General features: G+C 32.3%; 1 protein-coding gene across 1 annotated transcript; it reads left to right on the top strand.

The window, feature by feature from the left end:
* Positions 1-3,955: 3,955 nt before the first annotated feature.
* LOC128221794 (uncharacterized) lies at positions 3,956-8,251 on the top strand. The gene is made up of 5 exons (XM_052930396.1): positions 3,956-4,034; positions 4,483-4,800; positions 6,308-6,427; positions 7,611-7,714; positions 8,072-8,251. The coding sequence occupies exons 1-5, from the start codon at positions 3,995-3,997 to the stop codon at positions 8,249-8,251; spliced, it is 762 nt and encodes a 253-aa protein (XP_052786356.1). The 5' UTR covers positions 3,956-3,994.
* Positions 8,252-12,058: the final 3,807 nt, after the last annotated feature.

The following is a 12,058-nucleotide window of genomic DNA, read 5'->3' as shown; positions in this document are numbered from 1 at the left end:
CAATATCAAGCACAATATGAAATAACCCATTCTGTACTCGTAGCCTATTTTTATCGAAAACCACCACGGATGTATTTGCACGATTTACATACTCAAAAGGCGGTACGTTTAAGTCCGCAAAAAGTAGATCGCGTAGTATTTATATTTAGCAGTGAAAGTTTAAGTATTAACTCCTGGGAATCTTCATTATGTTTGCAATTATTGCCCTTCACTGACAATCAATTTAAACATAGAACAATAATTACAACTCTAAAACATTACACTTAATTAATGATGTAATTCAAAAAAAATATGAACTACTTCAACTGATGTACCGAAATAAATCCGAGGTTGTTTCGATAAAAATGGCCGAGGAGCTCCAAATGGAGAAAAAAATGGTTAGATATGTTCTAATAATTATTTAAGTAATTGAAACATCCTAGACAGATGTTTAAGCGATCAACAGTTCCAACTATCTTATAATTTCCAATTAACACCTGCCGGTTATCATAGTGAAGCTATATGAAAATGAATGCTATGTTATGTTTGACCACTCACTAGCTAGATAGAAATGATGACCTAAAAGTATTCTTACACAATCAGGGTAGGTATTTTGGCACTTGGCAAGTCCATTAGTTTCCGTTGTTTCTGGCCATATTCCTAAAACACCTGTTTGTCTTTTTTAAAAGTGAACTTATATTGATTACAAACTAAAATTGCAAAAACATAAAAAGATTAAGTCTTACTAATCATTTTGTGTATTTAACAGATAATGATGGACAATGTGGAGATATCGTGCTGTTGCACCCGGTTGCATGCGGCGCAAACGTCGAACTGGGATTTTTTCCAGCTGACAATTATATATAGCGCCAAACATACGCTTTACGAACATGGAAGAAAAACAGCCAAGAGATACAGATGCGAAATGGTTCTTACAAAGAGGAAACAGTTTCTAAATATTTTTACAAATTAACGTTATTGAATTTTGGTGAAAAAGACGAGATGACATATTCTTTAAAGTCAATTCGGTAGAAACTACGGAATCAGTGTCTCTTAACATTCAAGGAAACTTTATTGTAGGTCAAGGAACATAAGGGCGTTTTTATATTTATATTATTTTATCATTATAAGTATGTGCGTTTTAAAGACTCTATGGAATGCAATAACGCGCCAATTATTGTTTGGGCAATAATTTATGACCATGATATAACTACATAAGCAGCCAGGTAAATAACCTTGCCATCTGTAGTTTTAAATATTATGCAATATGCAAAATTACTTAAATGGGTTTTGTTCTTTTTCAGAGCGACCGAGTTACCAAGTACTCGGTCCAATGTCACCATAATGCATTTATGTTTATAATGGCTCTGACGTGTATTGCAAAACTCACAATGGAACCGAACCAGTACAAGTCGTACTTTTCTTGACAATGATTCATTTCCTCTTGCTTTTAATGTAATTTGATTTCCCGTAGTAAATGATTGTATTATTGGTGTCTGTGTGTGCCTTCGTATCATTGAAAAATAAACGATATAGTTTAGATATTTTTAACTTAAAACGGTAACGCTTCTCTTTACTTTTGTTTTCAGATCCGCCGTCGGACCTTTCCATATCCGTTAATAAAATACTGGATTATAACAACAATGTTTAAGTCAGTTTACTAAACATGTCTTGTGAAACGAATGAATCCAATCCGACTTGTAAAATTGAATGGTCAAGCGACAACAATAATATAACAGTCGTTCATAGCAACACCTGGACAAAGTGAAAATGGGAGTTACCGTTCTTTGTCCAGCGTGCTTAACACTGTCACAGAAGAAATGGTTGTGGGAACAATTTCATGTTCAACAAAATGTGACCACTTCCCATCGCTTTTATATAAAGACTATAAAATAATTTTTTCAGGTACGTACTCGATTTTATTTAATTGTCAAATTTCGTTCACACTGTCAAACCGAGACTGCCTTGTCCTTGTTCCATTTTCCATAAGATCTATCTTCCGAAATGTACTTTAATTAACATATTTTTCATTCAATGTGCTTTATCAACATATAACCGGGATTAACCTTAAAACGTATAATATCTATTATTTTCTATTAGCTGTGTATTCGTTTTACTTTGTTAGTTTCTCAACAATTTCTACACTACGTTTCAGATTGTCCGACTCTTAATTTGTACCCGACATCACCTGTTGATTTATGTCCGGATATTACATTGACCGTAAAATGTATTTTGGATGGCTGCAAATTTAGAGCAATGGACGCTTCACTGGGAAGATGAAAATAGCACTGTGTTAAAGACTTGTAATAAAACAGGGGAATATCTGTTAACACTGAATTATACGGGAGAAGTCAAAAATACATTATTCTAACAGAGAAATATAAACAAAAAGATAAATCATAAATCCATTCTAAATGATGAATATATAAATGATAAATGTAGAATTGAATGAACATGCTTAATTAACTATTGATAGCCAAGCAACTCTGACACTCCATCTGCAAAAACATCTCAGTGAGAATACAGAAAATATTCGTATTTATTTGCTATTAAAATAGCATAACCCCAAACCAGTTAAAACTCTGTTGCAAAATGTGAGATGAAATGTACAAATCCTGCATGCAATAAGACCAATACAGCAGAAAAATCGTTTTCACATTTCTTAAACTAAGATATGCTTACCTTCAAGTATTTGAAATGATAAATGAATTTGACATAACATATATAACATCTTTTAAAGATAATGATTGAAATTAAAATCTAATTCATTAAAGCTGTGATAGGGTAAAATATTAAGCCGCTGTTAAACATAGTTCTGTTTAAGACATTTTACAGTTACCGTTGGGGTTATATGATGAAAATGTAATGGATTTGTTATATCAAGATTACAAGTATTGAATGATGAACCTACAGCACTATATAAAGAAAGGTCGGGGATAATTTAGTAAAATTCTTGAAGCAAGCATTAAGCATTATTGCTAGGTGTGGGGAAAGTTAACGCCTATAGCAATGTAGGTTTTGAATGATGTACCTACATCACTTCATGCTGAAAAGTCGGATATTGTGTCAGTGTTATAACTGTCGTAAGGGGTTTAGGTGCCTACAGCGATGTAAGTATTGAATTACCTTCCCAGAGAAATATGATGTGTTCTTTTCACTTTATACCATTAGAGTTCTCCTAAGACTAGGACTGCAGCAAAATGCTTAAACATATTATACTTCACCGCTTGCTTATATACTCTCATTGAGGAAATATTTAACATTATATTGAGTTGCAAAGAGTTCTTAGTGTTCATAAAAGTCAAAGGATGTAATGTGAAAATATTTTTTTTTTAAGTTTTGCGATTCATTGCCTGTAGACACAACTGACACTGTCAATATTGCCGATTTAATGGATGCACATAATGTGAGATGTTCGAACTTATTCCTAAGCCTTTCTGTATATATATAAGCGTATTAGTTACTAGTACTCATTTGAGGTTTGAATCTATCGCATTGATGCAATTTTCGAGTTTCAATAAAATATAAAAATAAACATTCCCTTTCTTCATTATCTCATCTATCAACACATTTCACTTGTTTGAGAGATTAGTTTAAAATTTATAACAATGTAGTTCGGTAATATTGTGTATAATATCATTAATGTTACACATCACCTCTGGCAAAATAGCGTGAAAATGAGCGGTCAGCCTCCAAATATGACTGAACCTCGGCTAAATTGTTAACCACACTCCATTTATTTCATAATCATTATCATTTCCGTTCGTTGTCGGCCTCTATGTCAGCTGACATGCCACCACGAGTGGATATCGTTACTAATGTTTCAGCGGGCATTAAATGGCATTGCATTGTGTGGTTAAATGTCTCATTTTAATGTTTTTGAATGGAAGACTTTGGACTATTATTGATAACAGAAAGGGTGAGGCAGCCATTTTTTTGTAGTATCTAACTAGTGGCACATGTCTAATAACCGCTATGTATCAATGCATTTTTTTCATGGTACCGCGAAAGTGTAATGGATAGGTGCTGTCTGTTAACACTGATATTTGATATCGGTAAGCATTTTCGTTGAAATGACGTTGTGTGAACATCATCATTATGTAACTGTTGTGTACTTTAAAACGTTCATCTGTGTTGCAACAATTTTAATAATCGAAGAATGCCTGATATTCCTTTTTCAAATTGTTTTCAAATAAATAATTAGTATTTAGATAAAGATAACGTTTTATTTGTATTTGAATTTCTTATTTGTTTAATTTTTCAAGATTTTGTCGGTTGTGGTTATGTTTAATCACGGAATCTGTGCAGCTTCATGTTTCGATATTTACATACTCTTCATAGCTTTAACTTGATATTCTCCATCGTAAAACATCGGATTGTAACAGCTCTTCAAACCTGAAATATGTTACGGTCAATAATTAGACTTAATTTGAGATAAAATGTCAAATAGCGTTATTTGTGGTAAAACATGTACTTGTTGTTGGTTTGCAACCTCTATTCCAGGTCTTTTTGGCTTCGCCTGTTCAGCCGGGAACCAATATGGAACGGTATCAGTGGTAGGTCCAGCTTTTGTGAACAGGGAGGTTACACTGAAAATGATACCGTTCTTTCCTTGGGGATGTGATGTAGAATGGAGATGCATTAGGGAGGGCAGCAGAACATTCCAAACAATGACTGGGACAAAAGTTGAAAGATATTCGGAAGATGGGTCATTCTTTTTTAAATGGATAGCTTCAATTGAATATGAGAACGCTGACTTCTACGCAGTATGTTCAACAAACACGTCGATAGGAACAAGCATGGTATCTTTAAATATGAAAGGTAAATATAAAATACTGTTTTTAGGCTATAACTACAGCTCGTGATGTTTGTGTTGTATTATGTTTAAAAATAACTGTTTGTTGTATTTGCTTCGTCATCATTAAAGATATAGGACCGGCTGTCCTGTAGCGTAGCCGTTAAACCGTATTTTATGACAGCCAAGTCCGATAATACATGTTTTAATGATCGTAAATATATTTATTTTTTGTTGTCAAGTGCTTTAATTCTTTCAAGGGAGAGAAAGGTAAAATCCGCATCTTAACCAGAAGCAGACTGCCTCAAACTTGGTCCACAGACCCACAGATTTAACACCATTTACATACTCTTAGATTTAACCACTTTGCAGATCTTTCTAGAATACCTTGAAATTTGCGACAAAGGCCCATATCAGCCTTATATACTTCCAATTTGACCTGAAACTCAACTATGTCATTCAAAGACTTTTTATAATTCACTTGATATTTAAATGACATAATGTGTCAACATCAAATGATACTTCTTAAAGAATCTTACTGATTATAGCCATTAATTGTGAATCAAAATAATCCGTGAAGTATAATTGAGCTAAGCCAAACTCTTTTGACTGATTGGTGTTCTAAGTATATCTACACAATCAGGGTAGTGTGTTTGGCACTGGGCCTCTCAATGTAGTTTCTGTTGTACTATTATTTGTTTCTGGGCCCGTATCCCTAAAATACCTATGAATATATGTTTGTCTTTTTAGAAGTGAAATTTAATTAATAACAACCTAAAATTACAAAAGCATAAGTAGATTAAGTCTTTTTTATCATTTCGTATGATTAACAGATATTGTTGGACAATGTGGAGCTCTCGTGCTGTTAAGCCCGGTTATACGCGGCGCAAACGTCGAAATGGGATATTTTCCAGCTGATCATTATATACAGCGCCAAACATACAATATACGAATATGGAAGAAAAACATAAACGAAATACAGATACGAAACGGTTCTTACGAAGAAAACAAAGTTTCTGAATATTTTTACAAATTAACGGTATTCAACTTTGATGAAACAGACGAGGGAACATATATTTTAGAGTGCAGTCAAGGAGGACACACGGAATCAGTACACCTTTGTATGCAGGGTACTTTCATTGTTCTTCACCAACTATTGAAACATTTGTTATTTATAATAAATTTGTTTATACAAACGAGAGTTTTGTTACGAATGTATTAAGTATAACCATGAGCCAGTGTTGTAAAAATAGTATATGATCATAATAATTAGTGCATAAGCAGCAATGTAAAAACCTTTTGTTATGTAGTTTTAAATGATATGCAATATGTTAAATGATTTAAATGAGTTCTGTTCCTTTTCAGAGCGACCGAGTTACCCAGTACTCGGTCCAAAGCGCCCTGACTTTAATACAACAGGATGCATTTATGTTTATGGTGGCTGTGACGTGTTGTTCAGTTGTTTATCTATTATATTTATTATAAATAAAATGTCTCCTATGATTTTTTATGATATGACATATATTATTGCAGGAAAGCAATGCCAGGACAATGACATTCAAACATTTTCTTCAATATTCCGATTTCCTGTTAAGAATCTTCTTATTGGAACATGTGTTTTCTGTGGACTCTGTATCGTGCTTGCAATTGAAAGTAAGAATTTGGTTTCAATGTAGTGAAACTTTAATTTCTGCAATAAAGACAAAACGCGAAATTTTGAAAGGGTTTACAGGTGTAAAGTCTTCCTACAAATTGTTTCTTTTACAACAGTCCGAATAACATTACACAATTTAAGATACTGATTTATAGCAACGACAAGGGCCAGCAAGGGAATAAATATATATATTGTGCGAAAAGTATTTAGTACGGCATATACATTTATTAATTTTCAAATTGTACAACTAACACAATAAAAATATCTTTATAATAGATAATTAGAATAAAACTATCTGGAACAAATGTTGATTAAACGTTTGAAATTAACAAAACTCTTTTTTAGGATGTATATTAAATAAACGGCGAAAGGTCAGCGCAATCATCACAAATGAAATGTATGTATCAATTATATTTTTTGTTAAGTGATGGAGAAATTCAGATATGTGTTGTATAGTTAGATGTGCTTAAATTATCGATATATATAATGAAATTTATTATTTTCTGTAAAACAGACCTTCTTCTAACGATATTTCCGTTTATATAACTCATACCTGGATAAGTACAAATGACAACTAATGATATAACTTGCGTATTTTTCAGTGTTCAAAATCACAGCGGTAAGTATCTATTTAAGACGTTACTAATGCGTACATGCAAGGTCCTTTCCATTGTCTTTGAAATCTCATCGTGTATTCAGGTGGATATTTATGTTGCTTTCTTTTGGTTCAGTTGAATAAGTGTTATTCACTATATCTAATTATCCTGTGTATAACTTTGTTATCCTTTTTGGGAAAAAATTAAACATCATAATCATGAAACTTTCAAATTAAAACATATCCAAATTAAAATTCAGTTAACATTTATTTATCTAAATATGTAATTGTCAATTGTATTTTATTTGATACAATGAATATTGTTGCTTATGTATCCCTAAACTAATTGAATAAATTAAGTGAAAATATTTATGAAGATCATCAATAATTATTGGTTTGCAACATTTATTGATTGGCTCTAATTATTGATAAAATAGTTATCAAAAGCCACTTACAATTTGAAATACAGTCATTGGGAATCATATCCAGTTTTATACTCTATGTTCTTGTTTTCTTTCTACTAGTATAATAAACTATAACCTTGCAAATGGACCTTTATAAATAATAGCAATTAATGATACCTTAAGAAACAGACACCTCGTCGGACAATGATGTTGTACACATAACAACGGAAGGTGTCCAGTTAGCAGTCGTACAGAGGCAGCCTGCCACACAGAGGATTGGAACACAGGTAACTCACTTAACTTTGCAATGTATTCTTAGAGATGTTTCTGTGATATAAATGTCAGACAAATTTTAAAGTAGCTTGACCAGATGAAGTAAGATGTGCAACGTAGCCAACTTCTTTGAGTTTCACCGTAATTGTGAACATTAAAGATTGAAAACAGTACGGCAGGTGTGCAATATGTCGTAGGGTGCGGGATATTCATATCTTCAAAGGTGATGGTTTAACATGATATACTACTAAAGATGATGCCATGCAAGTTTCTACATACAAGGATACTTCTCCCACGTGATCCGTAACCGGTTATACTTATACCTTCTAATTATGTCATTTGCGTACGTAGTACAATGTTACATATTCCAGCAACCACATAATGTAGACAGCCTAACGTACGCCGAGTTGGACATCAATTTCCTACAGGAAGCTCACGCCAGAGTTCCGTCGAGGACAAACGATACGCGGACGGAGTACGCTGACATTGAGTTTCACTCAACACAGACACCTGCTGTAGAAGGTCCTGTGTACGACAATGCATCAGTGTAGATCTAGATCTAAGACCAAAAAATATAACCAATATATAGTGCCGTATTGTATTGTTTCTATATTGTATTACATATGCGTGGTATTTTAGAAAATCACTTGTATAAATACTGTAAATTCTTATTAAATTGTTAAAGTCAAGAAATGATGTTTTCTTGTAATCGTACAAATGTACGATGGACTGTACTCCCTTGCGATACCATTCTTTTTCCAAAATGCTTTGTTATTGGTTAGTTTTATTTTGCTTTTGTTCCATATGATTTATTTTGATATTTACGCAGCATTGTTTTATATGTAGGATGCCCATAATTGTATAACTTCTTTGAGAAAAGTCATTTTTATCGGATTCAAATACCTTTTAATAATAAGTCTCCTCTAATATCCTGTACAGGATACACTGATCTGATGTTATGGATAATGCACAATCCTTAAAAACGTTATATACTTGGGCTTATACGTTAATCCGATATAGTTCGTTTCTTTTACGTGTAATTTTCTTAAATTTTCATCCAGTTTAAGCTAAAATAGGAATGGCACACTTTATCAATGAACAACATGTAGAAACCTGATTGAGGAAGTGTACAAAATGTAGACCCCATTTTTCATGTACCGGAACGTATTGTCAACTTGTGCGAATCATCATTATATCATGTATATCAATGTTAAATGCCTATGTCAAATTAATATATTATTAATGTACTTACTTACTTATTTACTTGCTTACATTCTGAATAAAATTAAATAAAATCGTGTTTTTCTTATTGTTGTTATTTTTCGCTGATTTTCTGTACAACGATCATACTATTATTACACATTTCAGTGTATAGATTTACACATTTATTGAAAATGTGTCTCTTCTAGATTTTGTACAATGATTAAATCATTATTACGCGTATGTGTGTAAAGATTCAAAGTTTACTAAGAATCATTGTATAAACCAGGTGTCTATTCTGGTTGTATCGTACCATAGAGGAGTCAGCACTTTTTATCTGTCTGCACGAATTCAATGCAATTGTTTGTATCATGTAGTTGAGTACTAAAGGTTAATAATAAGTTGATATGTTGATTTTGGTTTTATCTTATTAAGTTGCTGCAGGCTGGTAATAAATATAGGTTTAAATGTACGCTGTTGGGGAAAGTTTGATGTTGAGATCTCATTTACCGGTTTGCCACCATTCCAACGTTGACTCACGTTGTATCGTAAACTTCTAATTTAACTCACTTTGTATAGTAAACCGGTTTGCCCCGATTTCCAGATGAACTTACGCTGTATCTTAAGCCGGTTTACACCATTTCCAAGTAAACTTACGTTGTATCGAAAACACGGTTTACACAGTTCTCTAGTTGACTAACGTTCTATGGTTAACCGGGTTGTCCCTGCTTCTAAGCTTCTGTTTCTGGTTCAATGCGGTTGTCAATACATTTATTTATAAACGATATTTCGATTTATAATTCGATGGCAACTTCATTGAACGAGTTTGTTTGAATGGAGTTTATTCAGAATTTCACATTTAAACCAATTACTGTTAAAGGGTGTTGTATGTAATTGTATCACCAAAAGGAGACAAAAAAATAAAACATGATTCAAACTGGTGATCGAACTTCTAACATAATTTATCAACAATGAAAACAACAACAACAACAACAACAACAACACTAAAACACCAACAACAGCAACAATACAAAACATAAGAAAACAATAACAGCAACAAAACAGCACGAACAAAATAACAATTATTATCGCATGGGTTAATGTGAATAGAAAGTTCAACCGAAGAAAAGGTATTCATTTCAACAATAGACATGTATAACATTCTAAAATATGAAATGAAAGGATTGAATAGACAAAAACCAATCTTAATTTTAAGGTTAATCATGGCCAAACCTTTAATCAGTTACTAATATCAATACAAAAGGATTCTCAACCCTAAAAATATGATAAAAATATTCATTGCACATGCTTAATGAACTATTTATTGCCTTGCAACTTTGACACTACATTTGCAAAAATAACTCAATGAGAACACAGAAAATATTATTTTATATGTTTGCTATAAAAACAGCATAACCTAAAACCAGTTCAAACAATGTTGCCAAATGAAATGTCCTGTTATCATTAAGACCAATACAGCAGAAGAATAGAAACACACATTTCTTTTTCTTTACAGCATTTTAAAATACTAGCAAGTATTTGAAATGATAAATATATTTGACAAAATATATATGGTAACAGTGTAATGAATTAATGAGCTACATTTCAGTGCATTTAAAATGTGATAAGGTAGACCGTTAAGCCGCTGTAAAACTGTTCATGTTCATTTTATTGGACATTTATTCGTGTTTCCAGTGCGGAATTAAATGCATGTTTTGACAGTATCATTTTATTGTTTCTATCTACATCTACTGATCATATTTTAAATGTTAAAATGCTTTGCTAAATTCAGTTATATACAAAATAAGTTCTGTTGTAGGCATTTTACAGTGAAAAATTCACGTAAATATGTATATATATCTGAATTGTATATTTCCTAGACTGACCCTTTTGTCTTGCCTTCAAGTTTATTGCTTACATCTGGTAGGAAAACAATTGGATTAAACGATAAAAACTGAAGATAAATGAACGAGAGATAATAATTACAGTTAACGTTGGGGTATTTATGATGAAAATGTAAGTGATTTGTAATATCAAGATTATCCTACATAATTGAAATAGTACATCGATACGGTTCTTTATTATTAGATTTAGTCAATGACATGTATATAACTAAATGTTTAGCAATACATGTATTGAATGATGTACCTACAACACTATATAATGAAAGGTCGGGGACAATTCAGTGAAATTCACGACAGCAAGCAATAAAGCGTAATTTGAGGAGGGAGAGTTTAATACCTACAGCAATGTTGGTTTTGAATTTTGTACCTACATAGTTTAATACTAAAAGGTCGGGTATAGCTCAGTAAAATTCACGACCGCAAACAGTCAAGCATGATTGGTGTGGAGGGGGGCGTGGGGGTTGTTGTTAAGGTCTGTCACAATGTAGGTTTTAAATGATGTGCCTTCAAACACTTAAGACTAATACAGCAGAAGAATATTTTTCACATTTCTTAAACCAAGATATTTTTACTTTCAAGTATTTGAAATGATGAATTAATTTGACATAACATATATAACATTGTTTTAAAGATAATGATTGAAATAAGCTGAATTCTAATTCATTTAAGCTGTGATAGGGTAAAATATTAAGCCGCTGTGAAACAAATTTCGGGTTTAGACATTTTACAGTTAAATTTTCACGTACATATGTATTCTTCTTAATTGTAGATCACATTCATTGACCCTTTTGTCTTGCCTTACTAAACAAATGTTGTTTTTTTCCATCTTGTGGGAAAAAAATGAATTAACAGAACAATAAAAACTGAAGATAGATGAACGAGGGATAATACTTACAGTTACCGTTGGGTTATATGATGCAAATGATTTGTTATATCAAGATTACAAGTATTGAATGATGTACCTACAGCACTATATATGGGTCGATATGGGTTTAAGTGCCTGCATCAATGTAAGTCTTGAATTACCTTATCAAGGAAAGAATGTGTTTCTTTGTACCTTATACAATTTCAGTTCCCCAAAGACTAGGGCAGCAGCACAATTCTTAAATATATTATATATCACCGCTTGCTTAAATACTCTTATTGAGGAAAAAAATAACATTATATTGAGTTGCAAAGAGTTCTTAGAGTTCATCAAAGTCAATGGATTCAATGTCCAAATTGATATTTTTAGCTTTGCGATTCATAGCTTGT

The sequence above is a fragment of the Mya arenaria genome, chromosome 16, assembly GCF_026914265.1.
Source record: "Mya arenaria isolate MELC-2E11 chromosome 16, ASM2691426v1".
NCBI lineage: Eukaryota > Metazoa > Mollusca > Bivalvia > Myida > Myidae > Mya > Mya arenaria.
Note: the sequence above shows the minus strand (reverse complement) of the source record. Positions and strands in the feature narration are given on the sequence as shown.